The sequence below is a fragment of the Acanthisitta chloris genome, unplaced genomic scaffold (genome assembly GCF_000695815.1).
Source record: "Acanthisitta chloris isolate BGI_N310 unplaced genomic scaffold, ASM69581v1 scaffold10470, whole genome shotgun sequence".
Taxonomy (NCBI): Eukaryota; Metazoa; Chordata; class Aves; order Passeriformes; family Acanthisittidae; genus Acanthisitta; species Acanthisitta chloris.
In genome coordinates this window covers 25,179-47,695 of record NW_008651118.1, presented here as the reverse complement: position 1 = coordinate 47,695, position 22,517 = coordinate 25,179, and the positions used below count along the sequence as shown (strand labels likewise).

At 35.1% G+C, this 22,517-nt stretch overlaps 1 protein-coding gene across 1 annotated transcript in view; it reads right to left on the bottom strand.

Moving 5' to 3' along the window:
* CTTNBP2 (cortactin binding protein 2) overlaps positions 1-22,517 on the bottom strand; it is a 61,554-nt gene that overhangs the window by 24,658 nt on the left and 14,379 nt on the right. Inside the window, 5 exon segments of the mRNA XM_009071821.1 lie at positions 2,524-2,778; positions 3,820-3,970; positions 4,161-4,260; positions 9,655-9,858; positions 15,440-17,081. Of these exon segments, the coding sequence (XP_009070069.1) occupies positions 2,524-2,778; positions 3,820-3,970; positions 4,161-4,260; positions 9,655-9,858; positions 15,440-17,081 (2,352 nt within the window).

Genomic DNA, 22,517 nt, shown 5'->3' with positions numbered 1-22,517 from the left:
AAAATCATAAAAATTTATTTGAAGCTATTCATACATAAATTTGGATTGGTACAATCATACTGTAACATGAACAAACAATTATACAGATCCTCTCAAACTAATGTAGGGTAAAAAAGCTCTCATAGAACTACATTAAAATGTTGATTGGTCAGCAATCAGAAGAGGGATTAATTCCTGGTTTCTAGTGATCATCATACACCAACAAGACAGGTGGCCTTCACAAAAGCTTTGCCATCCTCAAACATGCTTTTAAGGGAGACATTCATACAAAGAAGCCAACAGAAATGGTACTAGTTAGTACTTTATTGATAACCTCTGGGGTTAATCACAGAAGGGAAACCAAACCCTGAAAACACAGATAAGCAGCTAGTAAGTATTTTGATGCAGAACAGTGTCTTGTTGCAGGTTTGGGGAGTGTTATCTATTTTGTAGCTGTTCTACTAGAAAGACTTTCATCAGTACATCTGATACTCTGACACCTTTCATAAATATAGCAGTCATTCAAGGTTCATTTGTCTGTGAGGTGAAATTTTACCAGACTGTAGTTCCAACACTTGTGCTTTTATAAAACCAATTAGCTCACTAAGTTTGCCAGAAGAAAGTCAAGCAGAAAAAAGTGCATATTTTCTTGCCAGGTTAGTTTGTTAACACTGTCTTGCAAATGGGAGCAATGAATGGCAAAGGCAGCACAAGACAGAGGACTGAACCGTAAAGCTGAAAGTGGGAAGTAAAGCAGGAAGAAAGAAGAGGGACAGAATAAAGAAATGAAGCTTCTTTCCTTAGTAAAGTGAAGATTTTATTGGCTCTGCTGCCTATGAAATAACAGCTAAGATGTCCTAGCAGCATTCATCTGTAAAGAATGGCACCTACCCATCTTTAACAAAAGGATGCAAGTGCCAGCACTGTTTACATGCAGCTATCAAGTGGTGGCATGAATGACATGCAGTGTAGAGAATGGATTAGAGAAGGAAGCTGAAGTGTTAACGATACTTGAAGACAGCTATTAAGCTTTTTTAGCTTCTTACCATTAACATATCTTGAGTCAATAAATGCATTTAATCAGAAATACAGTTTTATAAAGTCTCTGCAACATCAAAATCAGGAATCTGACTGCCAGCTATATACTGCATTCATCACCTAAGACACTACCTTCAATGGACATCTGATTAAACAGTTGACTTGAAATATGCTCAGAAACTCAAAGCCATGAGTTATCCATGAAAGATATATGTGAAGACTTCCAGCATGAGAACCTACAGAGAGATCTCCGAGCCAAAGATGCTTTTAGACAGTAAATGAAACCTAGCTTCCAAGCTCCTGAGGATTATATTACTGCAGAAAGAGCCAACATATTGCACATAATTTTGGTATTTGCAGACTACAACAAATACCTTAAACTCCATCTAAACTCAGATGAGTGAAACCAGAATAAGAGTCTGTACTTGCCTAACAGACACTGGTAATGGAACACTGACTCTGTTTGTAATGCAAAATACTGAGTAAGCGGTGCCTGTAAAATAATATAATACAACTTAATAAAGTGGTCCCTAAAATAATACAACTTAATAAAGTGAATCTTAAATCTGTGTCTACTTTGAATTTATCATAGTAAATTTATCAAGGAAAAAAAAGTGAACATATGACAGATATTGAAATAGGCATGTATTCATTAGCTGATTTTTGAAGTTTTGGACTGTGTTTTCTTAAAATTCACTCTTCTGTGCTTCGCATTCTCTACTTTCTCCCTGGGTAAAAGTTTCACAGCAAGCTCTGGCTGACAACTGTCACATAAAAAGGAGTCCTTTAACCAGTCAGTGTCAGAAGTGTATAGCTTCTGATGTCAAATCCTTCAAGTAACATTCAATTTCCAGAAATCTTCCTGTTTGTCATCAGTAAGATGTGTCAGGTCATTCTCCATGACATCAGTTATCTCAATCCTCAAAAAACTTATTTGCCTGCTAAAAAGGCTGCCCAAACCAACAAATTAAACAATGTAATACTGCACAAATCTGATTCTCAAATTTACTTTCCTCCTCTCCCTCCCACAGGAAAAATTGTTCATAGTTAAATCATCCCTAACCGCAACTGGAAACTATGTTCATCTAATAGCTATAAGTACATGACAAGCAATGAATTGGCATTCAGGGTAGGATTCACCTCACTTTAACTTTGAAAACCTAAATCTCTGGTAATGATGTTTTCTCTTTTTATTGTTGTCCCAAAAGAAACAGACGTTTAAATTTGACAGTTCACCCCACTTGACACCTAGTTGCTGGGGTTAATTGTCCACTAGAATCATAGAATCAACCGGATTGGAAGAGACCTCAAAGATCATTGAGTCCAATCTTACAAGAGTTGGAAGAAATATGGAAGCATATTTCTGTCTGTTAAATCCAGTGTGCCAACAAATTAGATAACAAACTTAGATTGGACATCAAAGTTTTAATTATTCAAAAATAAAATAAAAGGATTTATCTTGCCTAAATTCTACCAAGTTACTGTAACTTGCTCGCGTAGACTGACCTTAAAGCCCTTTGATGCTGCTATGTGGGCAGCAGTCCAACCTTCTTTGTCAGCATGGTTGATGAGATCTGCAGAAACGACAGGCTTTACTCTACTGTTGAGGTTGTCTTCTCTCTTCTCCAAATCAAAGTAGTCTAAATTAGGCTCTGCATCTGTCAAAGAGTTCCCATTGTTTAGCTCTCCATAGTACATAAGGAGCCTAAGACTTTCAACGTTACCAGAATCTACTGCTGCGTGAATTGGTGACCAGCCATCCTATAAAAAAAAAACAAAAAACAACCAACCAGAAGGAAAAAGCACACTTCTACCAAATACATAGAAAAATGTTTGCAGAACTTATATCAACAATGAATTTGAATGGAAGGCCCTGCTTGGAAATTAAGAAGATAAGCAACAGTGACATAATAAACCTTTGCAAAACCAGAGTTGCTTGTATGTGGGGTGGAAGAAAGAGAGGGAAGAAAATGTAAGAGAAAGAAAATTTTACAGCTTTCTTCAAGGACAGTGCAACAGACAAAGTCTTCAAAATTTTTAGAAGAGTCTAAGTGATATATGATTTACATGCTGTTAGTAAACTCTTTCCTTATCATGTACCAAACTAAAATGATTCTAACTATCAATAATCTGTTTTGTGCTGCATTAATCAATTTATTAGTCACTTAGTTTCACGGTTTTGACATCACAACTTTGTCTCATTTCAAGTCCAATATATTTATTTCCAGACGCAAAATAAATGAATGATTGAAAATTTAGTGTAATAGAGGAGCTGAACGTTCTGTGAAGCTACCACTCTTTGTGCTGTACTTCAGGACAGCCTACAAACCACATTTGTTGTCATGTTTACATCTTAAGAAAAACTTCAGGAAAGCATCTGAAAACAGCAATACACAGGCATTAGTGTTGAGACAGTCCTCCTCCCTTTCTCCCTGAAATTTTTTTTTTTTTTTGCCATATCCTCACATTTGTGAGATACGAGACTTTACAATAATAGCAAAAAAAATTTTGGTGTATTGTCCCCCGCAAGGACAACAATAAAGCACCCTAATATAAAACGTGTAAGCATGGTCCATGCTCCAGGAGAAGGAAAGGAGGCTCCATGTATGGATTCTATGATTCTAAAATCCTTATCTCTACTTCACCACCTTTAAAAATAAGTCTAACCAGAAGAGTTCTGTTTTACAATTCCAGCTTTAAAGAAAACTTTAAAAAAATATTTTAATGTAAATATTTCCTAGCTGTTTGAAATTATCCAGTACTATACAAGGTACTTTAACTTTACAAAGTGTTTTAACTTACATTGGTTTTTACTGTTCGGTCTGCTCCACCTTCCAACAATAGCTTAACACAATCGTTATTTCCATTCTTACAGGCCAGGTACAAAGGTGTCTGTCCTCTTTCAGCAGCATGGTTAATATCAGCCTGATACATCATTAATAACTCTGCACACCTAGAGCAAACAGTAAAGTAGTAAAATTCTCTTATATTTGATATCCAAAACTTCTTTATAACTTACAACATTTAAATATTTTTAATAAAGTACTGGCTTTAGATCACTTTGGGATGAAATAGCTATATAATACAAAGAGAATATAAAATTAAGTAACAGCTGACAGGCAAAATCTTAAGACTTCACTTACTTGACATGTCCCTGAGCAACTGCTGAACACAAGGGTGTAAAGCCATTTTTATCAGCAGCATCAACTTGTGCTTCTGCAGTCAGCAGCAATCTCACACAATCTATAAATTGAGCAAAACCGTAGACTGAGTCAACAAATCAAGCAGTTAAAACTACCAGAAGCTAAAATCTGCTACAGGGGCAGCATGAGCCAGTCTTAGGGGACTGAATTAGAAGCCCAGGATGAAGTCTACAGGAGAGAGGGGAGAACTGACTCCCTGGGGGCACCAACACAACCCTTTTGCAAAAACAGCTTGGTTGGGGTTCTGCTGGGATTCAAATACATGCCCAATGCTGGCAACTCCCACAGCGTTAGCTAATTTACCTCCAAAGTGAGGAATCTGAATTATCCAGGAGCCCCTAAAGGTGTCCCTGTCTACTGACAATCAAGTGACAAATCCCAGATATGACAGCCACACAGGTGATGTTCACAAGCCACACAACTCAAGCAACACACTGGCCAGTCTTGTTTGGGACACTTTGACTTGGGATTGCGATGACAAATAAAATAAGATGACAAACTCAAACCTCCCCAAACCATATTTCAAAAATGACATGCTACAAACAGTACCAGCCTGATTCCACCATCCCTGTAGCTAAATTAAGATAATTAATTACATAGTAATTAGACTGCATTTCATCCACAAATTGGAATATCACTTGATGCAATTAAGTTTGAAGAAAATACTTAATCTGCTCCTCATTCTTGATATTCGTTCTAGACCAAAATAAAATAAGTCTTTTGTAGTTGAAAATATTACTTGGAAAATAAGCTCAGCTACAACACCAATTATAAACTCCTGACCTGATTTCTGAGCAAGCTTAATGCATACTGTTCCAGCACTCAGTAAGATCCTGAAGCCAAGCTTTCTAGTGAAGTTGACCCCTTGGTTCAGAGACATATATTGGGAATTATTTAGAAATCTGACTAATCTAAACCATTCTTTAATGTATTTACTTCTGTTATAATTTAAAAAAAATATTAATACAGATGTTGTGGAGTAGTTGAATAAATAATTTAACATTAAGAAATAAGATTTTTTAAACATTCTAAATTATTATATTGTAAATTAAATTTCCTTTATTTTTAAATGCGTAATCTGATCTGAAATAACAATTTTTGTTGCTGTTGTAAAGTTGGTTATCACAATAAGCTACCAGGACTTCACCTGTAATACTTATTTTATTTGTAAATAAGTCACAAAGAAGGTCTCAATTAACTAACTTGCCTAGTCTCTCCAACTGAAAGATAATACCAATTAAAATAAAATTATATTTTCAATCACCTTTTAATAGAAAAAAATATCCTGCAAATAATGGCTTTCTTCTTTCCATTTTCAATCCCAGTCTTATATTAAACAATTAAGTTGAAAATACATATTCCTGCTTGACACCCTAAAATACTTCTAAAGTTTATGAAGGATGTTAAAAAAATTTCATCTAGCAGTTTCAAGTATTTGGCTATAATACTCTTGTTTCTTCATAAAGCCAATGTTAGCCATGCAAAAGTCAAGAACACTACATAGAACAAAATCACCTTTCTAGAAAGGCATAGTCAATTCACACTTACTGATTGGCAGATCATTCACATGGTAGCTTATCTCTGTGGAAATACTGTTTCTGATGAAGTTCACTGGAAAGAGCTGATTACTCTTAGGGATGGGTGTGAGCATGAGGAAATGCAGCTACTTTCATAAGGCAGACCATGTGAGCTGGTAAACTCTACATGACCTGTTCTGGTGGCACAGCAAGTGAAATCAATTATCTCCAAGAAGCTTGGCTCCTCTGGATGGGCTTTTCATTGGGATTTGGAGATGGTTAATTTGGGTCAGTCCAGGCCTATTCCGGTTCACTCCTGTCTGCCACAGAAATAATTAGCAGTGGGGAGGACTGGGTGGAAGGGCAGGCACAAGACAGACACTGATGTTGTTACTAAGTTAAAGATTTTGGTCAAAACAAAAGCAAAACATGTAAGCGTATTAGCACAAACACCTGGAGACTTTACTGCTCTCCACCACAGCTGGGTATTTAGTTCTTCCAGAGTGCTGGCAAACACCATGCAGATACATCCAGTGGCTCGACAGAGCTGACTCCATGTAGCTGTATGTCTCTGCACCTCACTCCTTTCTACTTCTCACACCATTCCAGTTTTTTTCCTATCAATCAGGGCGCCACAGCCTCCAAATACTCAGGATAGAAGAGAATCAATTATACCATAAATGCATATGATTAGCACAAAGCTAAGTCCAAAGGATATTATTATTATTATTCTCTTCACATTTCTCAGGTTCAGGCACTCATTCTTTCTCAGCCTCAGAGAACGGTCAGGATTTGCCACACAATACAGCCATGCAGATCTATTAGCTAAGAGAACATGTTATTAAGTGCATAATAAGACTGAAGTGTCTTCTGCTTTGCTAACGGACCAAACCAAGACAGCCTGACAAAACAACATGTTTAGCTGTCACAATCTGGTGGTTAAATCATAAAATTAAGAGTTTCCTCATGTTCACTCAAACACAAAGAAAGCATATATTTCAAGGTGAAGTTCTCTCTCTCTCAGATATACAGAATTAAGGACAGCTTGTGCTGAAAACAAAGCACCTGCTATTAACTTCATGTGCTGGAACAACCCTCTGCTGCAGCTCTCAAAAGCAACTGTTTATGAATAGGAAAGCTACACATTTTGCAAATAGGATAGATTAGGACAGAATATTTGAGTGCTCTCTTTTCTTGTGCAACTTAATTTTCTCTACAGAATGGGCTGAGAGCACAGAACAGCTGCTGCCACTGTGCTGGTTATGATGTGCTCTGCCATTCTCTAGTTATCTACACATCTCTAATTCTGTATTTCTACACTGAAAATCTGTGGGGATCATTCACTTTCCATTCTTCCCAGACCCGCTGCAACACAGTGCTTTTTTTCTGAAGGGAGGTACACACTATGCTTGCTCTTAAGGAGTTTAAGAAGAATTAGGAAAATCTGGTTAGTTGATTTAGAAGGGTCCTGGAAATCTCAAACTCTATTTAGTCAGTAATTCCACTTTTAACTTATTCTCAGTAAATTAAATCATGGTGTGATCACCCACCAGGATAGACTTATGTGTTAAGTCTTATGGTTAGACTTGATGATCTAAAGGGTCTTTTCCAACCTAAGTGATTGTATGACCCTAAGAAAAAAAACAACCAGCCAACAGCCAAAAGACAGAAACTTACCATTGACAACCCTAATCAACACAATGAAAAATTTAAACAATAAATCATTTCAGCCTTAAAATTACGTGTCATTTCTTTCCACCTGGTGAGTTTAAAAAAGCTATTAAAATGGACTTCTTAAGATATTTATTTCTATACTTCCTTTCTTAAGCCTAAATATTTTTACATAAATTTGCTTTAAAAGTCTCCACTTTGAAGAGCTGAATCCATGCTCATTTCATCTATTCATGCACTTGGGAACAAACCACAAGTAATGAAAAAGGATTATATATTAAAGTTAAGCACAAATATCTTTCTTCAAAAATATTATAAATCTACTACTCTCAATTTTCATACAAGGCACCAAGGAGACATCAACACTCCTGCTGTGTGATTCTCTCATTCAGAGCTCATACAATCCATTTAGTTGCTAAAATGCGATGATTTGTACAAAAAAGTGTTTTTCACATCCTGTCAACTATAAATAGAACAACACTAAAACCTTTGTAATATATATTTTCTTTTAAAAAGTAAAAGATACTAAACAATTACAGGATGCATGTACATGTGTTTTTATTATTGTGTTTTCACATTTCTGTCAAGTGTTTCTCATATTTGAAGTTTTGACAATAAAACAAGAAATGAAATTGCCTTTGCTGTCAGTAAGAGCTGCTCAGCCATTGTAACTAAAAATCAGGGCACTTGCTTCAAAACATTTTTTGAATACAAGATGAGTAAAGAATTGGGTCAGTTATGGTCTCCCACCACAAACACCAGCAATGATATATGGAAGTAAGCCTAGAAGAATCCATAGAACATCCATTCAGTGAGGGAAGAAATAAACTTGGAGTCTTAATACTGCAGATAAAAAGTTGAAAAAAAAAGAAAAAAGTGCCAAAGGGGAAAGGAATAAAAAAAAAAAAGAAGTACTTTTTCACTATTTTAAATGTCTTAATGCCTTGGCAATAGGAAAGAATCTGTCAGGTGATAAGGCCCAGATGTTTCTACAAAATAAACCATAGCACCTAGCAAGCAAAGACAAAATATACCATTCCAAACAAGGGGAAAATTCCTCCTTCGCTATGCCCAGTAGCAAAATTAACCCTGAACATGTCAGAAAAATATATACTATCTGCCTAACTACGGATTTCAGACCCTAACTTTACTTTTATTTTTAAAATACTTGAGAAAAATTATTAAATACTCTCTCTAAATGCTATTTGGAACACTGGATCAGGGTTCTCTAATTGTGTCACTACAAAAATTTTGATAAATAAAATCAAAAAGTATTCTTGAAAGCAGTGGCTTTAATAGCAATATGTTTCCCCTTCTACTCTGCAATGAAATCTTGACTTCAACAAAAATTAGTGGCATTTTTGTCATTGCTATCGGTGGATTTCATCTTTAGTGTACAAAACAGCATAAGGATATTACTTGCAATATATGAATCTAGGAGATTTTTACATTAGTAAAAAAACCAATAGTAATGTGTACTGGAATTATAAAGAAAGTTGCAGTTCAAGAACTATATGTTAATTAAAAGTCTGAAAACTATTGCCTGGAGTTTGTAACCCTGAAATTCCTGTCTGCACTAACATACTTGCCGCATAGCATAAATACATTCATAAAATATGAAGACTGACTGTTGAAAGGTTCAGAGACGTTACCTCCTCAAGGAGGAGGACTGGGGTAGTGGGGAAAAGAAAACTGTTTATTTTCTCACAAGAGCCTAGAGAACACACTAAAGTTATTTAATTTAATTCAAAAATAAAGACAGTCCATTTTAGTTCGTAAGCAACACACTATTCTGAAACTATCTCCCATCATTTTCACTGCTGCTGCAGAAGATCAAAACCCTGTTGATGGCCTATCCTTTCCTGCTTACTCCCTGTAGAGGAAAGTTCTTTTTTTCAAGTCGCCTTTGCTACAAAAGATCTTTAGTTTGTCACAGAACATGTGGTGATGATATCTGGTGGCTTTTTATTGAAAGGGAGTGGAGAACTAGAATGGATGCTCCTGCAGAATGTTACCACAAGCAATTTTCTGAATTTGAAATGCTTTCTGTATTCCAAAATTCTGCCTCCAGAAGCCTTGCTTATATATATGTGCTGTATAATGACTTATGCCACATAATCTATATATCTGTTTCAATTCCACATTTAAAAAACCCCATACATTTGACCTAACTGAATAGTAAAAGTTTATGTAATATGATTTCACTATTTTGCATGAATGCTATAACAAAACTTAGTATCATTTACCTGTATGTCCATTCGTAGCAGCAGAATACAAGGCAGAATAGCCATCTTCACAAGAGTAATTAATGTCCAGTCCTTCTTCATTGAGCAGCATTGATAATAAAGTGACATTTCCCTGGGCAGCAGCTTGGTGAAGAAGGGTGGGCCTGCCACCCAGGGGGACAGGACCACCACTTGTTAACAAAGGGGTTAGGGAGGAAGACCAGCCTGTGAGTTAAAGCAACAGAAGTTAGATGGAAGACACATAAATAAAGCCTTGCATTTTCCGTGTCCCTTTAGAAATTAAAAACTACATTCAACATGACAGGATTTGTTAGTCTACCACAAGTTTTGTGATGATGCTTTGTCTATGCAATAGAAGATATTCTGAGAATAAAATCTGTATTCAGGGGTGGCAGTTGTTAACACAAATGAACAGGATTTCATTACAAAAGGTTAATGTAAAACTTGTTACAAACTGTGGTGGATGTCTCAAAAAATTATTCAAACTCAGAAACTGACAAAAGTTTTATACAAGTTTGAATTTACTTGTGCTATGCTGGGAAATTTTTTTAAAGCAACATTAGAAAGGTTTTCAAAACAATGTACTTATTTGTATATCAAATTTCATTCTCCTTACAGTTTTACTGCAAACTTTAGTATTTATATAATGCACTTGCAGTTATAAAGATAAATCACACAGAGAGTCCTTAAAGAATTTAAGTGCCTTTCAATAAGTTTGAAAAAAATGTAGAAAACATTTTCACAAATAATGCAGAAATAGATTTGCTTATTATTGAATTCTACCTTAGGGTAATGTTCCTTTTACTCAGCAATACTTAAACAATTTATTATAAAATGCTTCCTTGTGAATGAATAACAGATTTATGAGTGAAAGCTTTCAAGTCAACCCATTAACAAATAATATTCAATCCAAAGCTTTGAAAGCTTAGGAGCTTTGGTTAAATGTTCTTTTGATTACTTATCAGCTTTAGTAGGAACTTTGTTAGGAATATGAAGTTTGCTGCATAATGCATGGAATATTTTGTGCATTCTTCCTTGATTAAGGACTGCAAGAGACCATAGGAGAAGACTTTTTCCTCATATTTTCATTATGACCTTTAGAAAATCCACATTATATTTATTTATCTTGTCTACTGTGACCACAAATAGTCCACTGTAAGAGGCTGAAATCTGACAATGCAAAGCAAGTTTATGCAACTTTTACTGTTGTTTTACAACACCTAAGACTGAAGAGGAGCTGCAGGGCATTACCTTGAGCTCCATTCAAGCTGATAAGTGTGCTATCCAACCTCTAACACCTAGAACTAGAAAAAGTCTGTGGCAGTAGCTCTACCATACTGGGGTGGTCTGTTCCACATTTTGGAAAACAAAATTAAATATGGAAATACCCAACAGAATTATATAGAAATGATAGATTGGGAATCTTGTAAGAGCAGGATAAATTTTAATTAAGGTCAAGACTTACACAAGAGTTCATCCTCTGAGAAGTGCCAGTGAAGATTTAGTTTGATTCCATTCAAACAAAAAACAAATGCCTGGAGTATTTTCAAATTTGTTTCTAAAGCAAACTAAATTTGTCAATTCAAAGTAAGTTTACTAGTTCAGTATCTAAAGGAAATATATTTGCAGTATTTTCACACCATTAGCTTATTATTAAACTATTTTTTTATATTCACTGTAAGTCATCACTACAGTTATGAAGTTACCTTAAAAATCCGCCTTTAAACAGGTAAGTTGTAAAGTTAACTCCACCCATCTTAATGTAACTTCAACTCTGAAGCTACCTTCTGACTATTAACACTCTTACTAATATTTGTTTTTCCACTATTTTTAATCAGAGGGTTATGAGGGTTTTCTGAAGTTTATAGAAACCTAATAAGCAATACACAAAATAAACTACATCTTTTAATTGTCAAAAAAAGGATTATCTCCACTTCCAGTATCTGAGAACAGTAAACCCCTAGTAAACACTAAGGTCTGAAGAATAACTTTTACTATTCCTTTCCATTATAAAAGTGTTTTTATTTTTCCAAACTTTTGCCATTCTTTGAAAGTAACTGTGCTGCAGTTGTTGCTATATATATATAAATAATTTTTAATTGGTACTTGTGTAGTTTTACTCTTTCTGTGATAGTTAACTGACAGTGGATATTGCTAAAGTGGCACTCCAGTTGCTAAGATTCATTATGCAAGTTATACTGGAATTTTCATAATATGAATAGTATTTATGGGTTGCCTTCCTTTTTGAAAATAGTGCACGTTTTTTGACGTAGGTTTTTTTGACTGCTTGTTTTTACTGCATCCTTAGCAGAAATGCCAAAATTAAATAAATATTTTTATGCCACTTGTGGTGTCTTAAGTTTCATTTCAACTCCTTGAAATGAAAAATATTTTGTTGCAATTCAGTGATGAAATTCAGTATACTAGGTTGCCATTGAATGAAAACCTTCCAGTGGAAAAAAATAAACAGGTAATCACAGAAATATAATTTTAGCTTCTATTACCACTGTAAAGCAATATAATAAAGTTCAATTCATCCAACAGTATACACCAGCATTAGAAGATACCAATAAATAAGGTACACCATTACAGATGCAAAAAGTTAGGAAATGTGAGGCATCTGTGAAAGCTTGTAGGACATGCAGTGATGAAGGGCAGAGGGACAGACAAAAACAGCTTCTGGCATCAGCTTCAGAATGTGAGATGGTTAATTTCAGAGCCTAGATCAGTCCCTCCTCCCCCCCCATTTATCTTAAAAGCCAATTATATAGAGAGAATAAATCATTCATTATATAAATAAGCAAAATAAAAACATGTACTTTATCGAAGAGTGACACAGAAAGCACAAAACCAAGAAGAAAGTGAAAGCAGAAATTCCAGGGGTATGAAAATCCAAATGCCTACATTTGTTTCCATTTTGAAATCTTACAGCCATTGAACTGCAGAAATCCAAACAGAGCAGAAGCATTTTGGCACCCATTCAAAGGCTGCTGAAGTTAACGAAAACACTGTCGCAGATTTCAAATCAGGCCATAAATGTTCATTGTAATTTCCCCGATGTGCAGTCTGCTCAACATTAATGACTAAAGCTGGTGCCTTTTCCTACCAGGGATGAAAAGAGCAACAAGTGGTACAAAGCTCTGTCTCTAAAAGGAGGCAGCATCACTTGAATTTAGCAGAACTCATAACTGATGAAACCATTGCTCTGATTTTAAGTTTGCCCTTAATAGCTGCTCCTTCTGCAACCAAGACACCTCCTTACTGAAAATTTGGATGTTGATATATTCTTAAAGCAATCTGAGCTAACTAGGAAACTGCTTCAAATTTAACAAATAGAATACTTCAGTGATTAGGTTGTTATCAATTCTTCTGACTCCACAGTAAGAAGAAAGAAGCATATATTTACTGACAAAGAAAAAATATAAAAATGAAGGACTTGGTCAACGTCTTTTAATATGTTAAATTTGTTTTGCACTGTTGTTTAAAAACATTAAAAAAGTCCTGATTGAAGTTCACTATTTATTATACAATAAAATATGAATAACATTTCACCATGCTCTGCTTTAATTGAAAGTAAAATTGAAATTCTAAACATTTTCTGAAAAAAGTAAATAAAACAGATTAAAATCAACGAGACCATTAATAAAACTAACTGAATCTGTGCCTAGAAGTCATGTAAATGCAGATATGAGAAGGAGGTTTCAGCAGTATTTGTAGTTTGTTAGATGATGTTCACCTCAAGAAAAGTCATACTTAAAGAAACTGAAAAAAGTGAATAAGTGACATGAATTTAGGCATTACTGACCACATCATCTTAACAAACCCAGTGCTACTAACTTTGGGTTATCTTTTCTAAGACAAAATCCATTTTCCATACATATTTATAAAATCTATTTTTTTCTTGGCATAAAATTTTGAAGGAAATGTCTTTCCATACTTGCATAACATCTGTTGCTCAAAGTTTATTTTGCTCTGCAGTTTGCCAGAGCACTTGGCCAGAAGGGATTAAGTTCCCTTAAAAACATAAATAGAATGGGATTGAAGAATTAAGTGCAATAAAATATAAGCATTAGTTTGGGTAAAAGAGAAAGAAGCTCCTGAATATTTACCTGAACATTACAGAAAAAGATATTAAGGTTCTTTGAATCTCTGTGTAGTCAGTCAAGGAGATACTTAAATAACAAATCTATACTAGTAAAATAAACCAGTACATAACTAAGTAGATTTTAAGCAATCTTTCTTTGCAGATTTCAGATTATGGAATATGTTTCCCATCTGCAGTTGCAAAAATTCACAAAAAGCCACTTACAAACTACTAAGAGTCTCAAATATTCAGAGCAAGCATTGTAAGGGAATTAAAGGAACACAAATATTTCCATCCCTCTCCAAAACAAGTCAATGGAGTTAGAGAAAGGCAATCTTGACATAAACCAACACAATTTTAAAAAACTATCAAATTTTGATGAAAATCCTATCCTTGCATATTGTCTCTGAGAACTCCCACAAGCTTCATAAGAAACATAAATTGACTATTTGGGGGAGGAGTCCTATGGCAAAGGCTGATAGCTCCCCTGAGAAAAAAGTGTATACTTCGAAGCACAAACTAAAGCAATAACAAGACTTGGAGTTCTGAAGTCATGCAGTGGTAATTTTAAGTTGTAAGATTAATATTTTTAAAGAATAATAAAAATCTATCTTAAATTATAACCAAACATCATGTAATTGATGTAATACAAACTGAAAAATACAGCCTAATTCATGTTGACAGGATTTGTGGAAGACAACCTCTTGCCTACAAAAACTATTCACTTTGAAGCTGATTTTTCCAGTAATTTGTTGTATGTTCATAAAATATAGTATTTTTTCTTTTAAAGAAATTTTAATTCCACTATGGAGGCAAATTAAGTTTGGAAAATATCTGGAGTACTGGGAGACTAATGACCTGACATGTCAATCAGACTCATCTAGGAATAAGAATTTAAGATGCAAATGCAGGATATCCATATGAAAATCAGCAAGCTAAAAGGGAGTCATCAAATCCCACTGTTGTTGACTCTGAGAAATAGTATATAAATGGAAAGATAAGATGTCTGGGCTCATATTTTTATGGCACAGTTCAGAATGGAGAGAGTATTCTGACTGTATGGTGCCACAGTCAAATGTTAAAAGCATGTGTAGGTTACTCCATATACATGCAGAAAGTCTACAATGAATTGGAATGGGAATAAAAATTCCTTAACAACAAGAACCCTGGAATCTCCTATATATACACATAGAAGTTTGCCACACACTGCTTTTGGAACAGCTTCCTCAGGAATGGTGAATCTTATTTTCTTACAGATTCAGAAAGCACTGAAATACATAATTCATGGAAGATCACCAGCAGAGGTATTATTCAAAACATAATTTCAGGCTGAAAAGGCTTTTTGAAGTCCAAAATAATAGCATTTAGCAAAAATGAGTTTTAATAAAAATTAAAAGGGACTGTATTTAATATACCATAATCTGCAGAACATTTACTTTAAACCTTAGGCCTCTTTACCTATAACAAAAGCCTTTAATTTGGAGACCTCATTTAGAAAGGAAACTAATTTATAACATTACTAAATCAGCAAAAGAATTCCCATACCCCTGGAATGTGGAAAGAATATAACTTAAAATTTCAGCTTCTAGAAAGTAAAAAAGAGAAAGGTACAAAAAGATAAATAAAGCAATTAAGAGATTTATAGGAAAACCAAAACATTATTTTAGAGGGAGACAGTTTGTAGCATATCAATCCCTTTACCTGATGCTGTTACCAGGAGGCTGTCTGAGTCACATGGTCTACAGGATGAAGCACTAACAGGGTTTATGGAGGAGCTACAGGCAATGGTGGTGGGAATGACAAAGGAATTTTCTGAACATGCAGGTTGGTTCAGTCCAGGGAAGTGGGAAGGCCAGGCACCCACCTGAGATGAGGCTATGGCTGGTATGGCACAGCCTGCAGGTGCCACAGATAAATCTATAGCAGGTTTTGGTGGCAGCTGAGGTGAGGACTTAGAAATAATTTCCTCATTTATTACCCTGATTCCTTGTGGTGAACTTGCAAGAGGTGAGGTCACGGTTTTGCTGTCAGTTTTTGCACTTGTATTTGGGGATCGATTGTTATCCATTAAAACTTTCAGCTGTGGGTGTGGTGGTGAAGGAGTTTGTGAAAGCCCTGGTTTTTTAGGAGGAATAGGTGGAGGATTTCCTCTGTCAATTCTTGATACACTGGGAGTCTTTAAACTCATTCTACCAACTGAGGGGTAAGTGCCAGCTTCCCCTGACTGTGACGACCCCGGCCGTGATGGAGTGCTACTCTGGGGACCTGTAAATCTCGAAAGAACTTGGGTAACAGTATTCCGAGCAACTTGTTTGGCAACAAGGTTGTCACGACTAGTAGGGGATACATCCCTTGAGGGAGGGCTTTGGGTTGTGTTTCCATTTTGGTCTTGATCATTTGCATTAGCTTGAAATCTAAATCTAGCTGCTTGGACTCGTGGATTTAGGCCTGAATGCCCAGTAGTATTGGCAGATGGTGAATGCAAACTGTGTACAGATGAAGTAAGCGAGGAATTCTGAGCTGTGGCAGTTGGTGTGGCAGGGGTGCAAAGGGAATTACTATTTGAAAAAGGGGAAGTGCTACTTGGTAAATCAGGGGATGAGCCTGTACTTGGTCCATTTTCCTCCATTCTGTTTTGATTCTGTGTAAGAACAGTTGTGGGAGGGACGAGTTCACTAGACGAAGATTGCCTGTCAATGACAGGCTTCACAAATGCTGCATTGGCACACACATTCATTTTTGCATTACCAGACCCTAGTGTGCTTACTGTAGAAGTCTTTACGGTCAAAGGCAACTTCTTAGCATTTTCTGTGCTACTGTCCATTACTACAGTATCTGTTTGACAGGCAACAGTTCTTGAATTTGGTTCTTCTGTTTCAACCAAAACAGAAACAAGACTCCTATCTTTATTTTTATGAGAAAGATTAGCTTTACTTTCATTCTCCTTTTTTAATTGCTCAATCATTTTGATCATTTTATCTCTCTCTTCTCTGAGGTCACTGGTGTGTGTTTCCTCTTTATGAAGTTTGGCACGCAACTGTTCTCTCTCTGTGTCAAATTCAGACAGCTGCTTTTCCATTTGAGCTTCCATTTGTGTGCTTCTTTGTTTCTCAGCTGCAAGAGACTCCTCCAATTCAGTAGCCTTTTTCTTTTCCTCTTCAAATTTTGACATCACTTCTTCCAGTTTCTGGGCTTCTTCTACAATTCGGCCAGACAACTGCTTACATTCTTTCACTAGCATCAGTACTACATGCTTATTCTTTCCACGTTCTTCTTCAAGGCGAGCGGATAGCTTTTTGTGCTCCAGCTCAAGATTCTGTAACTGAGATTTTTCCATTTCCAACTGTAAGAAAGCATAGAAAATAATTCTTATTGGGGACTTTCACTATAACCCAGTAGCAACGTGACACTGATATTTTAATCTTTGTGAGTATGCGTAAAATGAACCCAGGAAAGTGATTCGTGATTTCTAACACAAGCGCACATAATCTTATACAAGCAAAAGAAAGAGCCATCTCTGAAGAGCAATTCAGAAACTAAGTAAACACATTTACTTTCCTCCATTGACACCACAGAGACTTCCCAAAGTGATTAAATGCCTGTGACTCCTGAGTGATGGAGCTTTCTGTTCTCCAGAAATTTGACGTAAGACGTAACAGAAAGTCATCTTCTTGGTAAAGGAACCAGACACATGCAAGAGATGAGCTCTGCAAAGAATTTCTGAGGCCAAAAATGAAAGGTTTAGTTTTAGGTCTTCCTCTGACTGAAGGAGATTCAGCTTGAAATATACAGTCCATCATGACCATAATTGGTGTCTTATATTTTGTTTTAATATTTATAAATAAGACATTCATTTCCAAGACCAACTTTTTGGCACATGCACAAACATCTTTCTGTACTTATTAATGGTGGAAAGTCTCACTGACATCAGTGATATATAAGCAATGCTATAAACCACAATCAGAAAACGACCCACTAAAATGCAGATAATGGCTAAGAAAAATTTCCCCTCATTCATATAGTCATTGCAACTAATTCATTTCGCCTGTCCTTTCTGCTTTTACTCAATTCTAGAAAAGCAATGAAAAAATATGTTAATACACCATTTTATAAACTACCTACTAGTAATAATGCAACCAAAATTACTTCATATTTTCCCAAGAAAACTTTTACAAAAGAACAAAAGTAAAATTCTTTCTTCCTGCTTCTCCCTTTACATGATGCAGTAGTTTCCAGTATGGCTAGTCTGAATGACTGATTTAAAAAATAAAATAAAATAAAAAAAAATAAAAAAATCAAACAAACAAAACCCCAAGAAACTGCTGACCATTCCTTCTCCTGTACTGTTTTTATTGGTTTAGCCTTGTCAGTTCTGCTTCATGTTTACATACATTGTGATGCAGAAATAACAATTCAGATGTGTATCACTAAAGGGTATTTTCTAAGTGGGCATCTTTCAGGAAAAATATTTTCAGGTACCTCTGGAAAAAAAATAGAAAATCAAGTGCTCACAAACATGAATGATTAATTTTTGCTGCAACAGAAAACTGTTTCTTACTTCTACAATATGAGAACATTTCACAATGCTAAAAAAAGAATCTGAGAAAAGCTGTGGCAAATAGCAGTATATTTAAGATCTTGGAATAAATGATTCACTTCAATAAGCAAAAAAATAATAATAGATTATAGAATCAAATTATAATGGCATGATAAAATGATCCTAATTTCAGTTTTTCAGACAATACAATGTTGTGAATATATTTACTGTAATTATCATGCTGGAAACAAAGATGGCCTAGGGGATTGGTAATAGCTATGGAATATATTCCCTCTCAGTCAAAGCTTAAAATATTGACTTGGTTTCTAGATGAAAACAAACAAACAGATACACAGGCATAAAAAAACCCAGGCATTACAATATAGCAACTTTCTCAGAAGCCTGTTACTATGGCACACTATTCCCTGTTCCCTCCAATAGATTAAATTTCTTAGCCTTGGAAGCTTTTTCCACATCACTGTTCATGTGCCTACAATTCATTTTAAACTAAACTGCACTTAAACAAAAGCTAATATGAATACTATTTTAAAATATCAGTTTGTTACTCTTCAGCTATACCACAGACTAGAGTTGAAACTCATGCCTTCAAGAGATGAGTACAAGAGGGAGAGAATATGCAGTTGTGATGGAAATAAATCCTTCCCACCTGCTATAGCTCATTGTCTCCAGGATAAATTTTATCCACATTGAGGTAGAATTCAAACACAGGAAAAGACTTCAAAAGGAAGGGATGTGAAATGACGTAAAATCCTGCAAGAATTTACTCTTATAGATGAACATGTCTCAATCTCCCAACATTTATAATCATATTACCTAACTTCAAATTTCTCTTCCTTTTCTTCAGAAGAAAGAGGAAAATCATAAAGAGGTGATGGCAATAATAACATGATGTATAGTATAGTAAAATTTCTTCCTGAAATCATAAAATTATTATAAGGAACAGTGAATTAAAATAAAGACATCACTGTTGGAAATGACATCTACAGTTTAAACATCATCATGATTGGCTTCAAATAACTCAAAACCTGTTTAGCAGTGGAGGGGCTCCACCTGGGTTTTAGACCTTCATCCCAGGTTGATCAATACACTCTGTACAATGCATTTCACAAAACCATGTCCATCCTTTATTAAAAAGAGTGTTAAATGTATGAAAAATAAGGTATGGCATTATCAGTCATTGTTAAACAGTATCAGTAGCAACACCTCTTCAGTTATGTTAATGACAGTACAGCTGTAAATTAAATTAACAAGGTATTAGAATGACACTGTTTAGAAATGGTCCAATTCACAGTTCACAAGCAGGAAAATAATTTTTTTCTCAACAATTTCATCGCTTTTGCAAAGCATACAACAGCATTAGCATGTTTCACAAGCCTTTCAAAACAAATTGAGCCTTCAAGAATTTTTTGTTAAAATTGATACAAAAATAATGAGAAATGTATACAATTTCTGAAGCTTGAAAATACAATAAGATAATAGTGAAAATCTTTTTATCAGGATCTTCTATACTTTATGCTCTTCTATTTTATTTTCAGATGAGGAACTGGTTCTATAAATTAATTATTGTGTAATTATATTACTTTCAAATAATTAAAAGGAGATTTTAATACACAACTGGCATGAAATCAGCTTACCATGCTGTCATAATACCTCATTTGTAAGCATTGCATGTATTTATATTAGGGATCCTTTATTTATAAGTCCTCCATTTTAATTTCAAAAGACAAAACCAGCATTATTTTTCAAATTTACACTGTCTCCTATGTCTCTCTCTTCCCCTTCTTTTGGCTGCATCATCTTGAATAGGAAAACCTCTAAATATTTACACTGCATTTTTCCTTTAGGTGACAGATTTAGAACTAGCTGTAATTATTTACGAGTTTATGAACTAACTACAACCTGATTTTTGGAAAATGCACTATATGTATACACTAAATCATATCAGTAATATAAACATCTGGAAATGAGTCCAAGAAGGATTTCAAAAGGGATAAAAAAGGATACTGAGAAAAAATACAATGTTCCAACCAACATGTTTGCCTTTCTTTGAGCATGCATCCCAACTCCAAGTTCTCTGCAAAATCTCAATAAATCAAGAACTGTCATTTTGATTATCTGTTCTGTGTTCCCAAGAAAACTCGTAATTAATTTCTACAGCAGCTCCAAGAAAAGCATTCAAAGAGATGGAAGAGGATAGAGACTTAACACAAAGCAGATGACATCTGGGAAGTGGGTGTTTGTATATGGCAAGCCTATGACTGACAGTTGTTTGTGCACCTCCTTGACTTTTCTGCATTCTGGCATATTGTTATGTCTTGGTTTTTGTGATCAAATAAAAATTTTATTCAAAGAATACTTTTGAGGTGACTATATTGACAGATATTAAGTCCCCAGGAATAAGACTTTGGTCTGAGCCTGTTTAAAGTTCAGTAACATCCAGAGAAAATAAACACAGCTGTACACAGACTTCATTATTTAGTGTAAGAATGGGACAGTGAGGCAATTCCAAACATGCAGACAGAGGCATCACACATTTAGGGAAGGAGGAACCACTCTTGGAAGGAGGAGGTGCAGCCTGCTTGTATTCAGGTCACATCTGAAATATTTTTCTTACACTGTGTCACCCTACTTTGTCAACCATTTTTAGAAATCCCTCAAAACACCTTCATTACCCTCTTCCACAGAAGGATTTGAAAGATGGAGAACAGAAAAATGGTAAACTAAGGAAGCTTAAACACTGAATGAATGGTTTGTGAATGAATGGAGACGGTTGAGAGATACATCATCTGTTGCCACAAACCCAAGGAGTTTTAAGAGGGTGCCCTGTACCAACAGCATTTCTAATTGGCTTTAAAAGAGGAAAATATAAATTCTGTGGAGAGTCAAGCACACAGATCTCAACAACATGTGATTTGTTCCCAAATCCTTAAAACTAAGATTTGCAGAAAAATAATGCTCATGTAGTCTTCTAGGAAACAAAAGACAAGAGCATCCTTTCCTGTACAAGTAGACTTACAGACTTGGGTAATAAACTTGAGCCAGAAAAGGGCAAAATTGGAATTTACTTATCAATACCCTGACTTTGAGAAATATTCTCAATATTTTAGCCCATTTTAAGTGCATGTATCTGTCCATATACTAAAAGCCAGAGATAGATGAAGCATTTAGGCACAAGAAGAGACTTGTGGCCATGCACTGAAACAAGAAACTAATTCAACTGTCCTGAAAGATGTGCCTGGGTCTCTCCCAATATCATTCTTCAGTCAGAATAAGTAAGCTTGCTCACTCTTTTCTATGCTGAGACAATCCCTTCCCCAAAATCTCAACTTAATGACAAAGCATATGAAAAAGAAAATGAATATTTAAGAGTCCTCAGAAAGAAGTGCTAGGTAAGTACGAGTAACAGCTGACTACATATTAAACTGTTTCAAGATTTACATATCATACATAAAGTGTGTGTCTAGTAATATTCTTTTTTTTAATGCAGTATCTGTTTTTCTGAAGTCTTAACAGAGCAGAGATGCTAAAACTGAACTAAACTGTAGAGTCAAAATAACAAGAAAAGGTTTGCTGAGTTAATTTAATCATTTGTTTCCAGTGACTTCCAGTGCTTTTGTGCACATAACTTTTCCCAAGGGAGCAATCACTACCCTTTTTGCTCTCAGAAACCCCTCCCCAACAGATTCATATTTAGCTATGCTTTAGGAAAGTGTGGCTTACATATTGGTGAAATATGTGCCACCAAGCATTCACTTTCAAAATGACATTGTTTTATCTTCAACATGGCATCTTTTTTTTTTTGGCAGCATACTTGTTCAAAAATAGTTTTCTTTTTACAGCAATTGTTCTAAACACACAGAAAAGTATTTTTTAGAGTTATAATAAATTTTTACTGATTTATGACATAGAGCGGCCTAATATAAAATTCAAATAAATTATTTATTTTATGCTATTTAGATTAGACCAAAAATAACAGTAGCTCCTCTAGGCTTCAAAGGTGTTGGTTTAAAAATACATTGTGGTGATGCTGTCTTAGCTCGCACAGAGATATGCATTTATATGTCCACTAGAGTAACTTGTACCAGTTATATTTCATTTATTCCATAAGTAGAGCTAAATTCATGGAACAAATGAAGTGTGCACACAAAATATCACCAAAAAATCATCAGCTCACTCTATATGACAATTAAGTGATGTAATATGATAACATTTTAACACTTC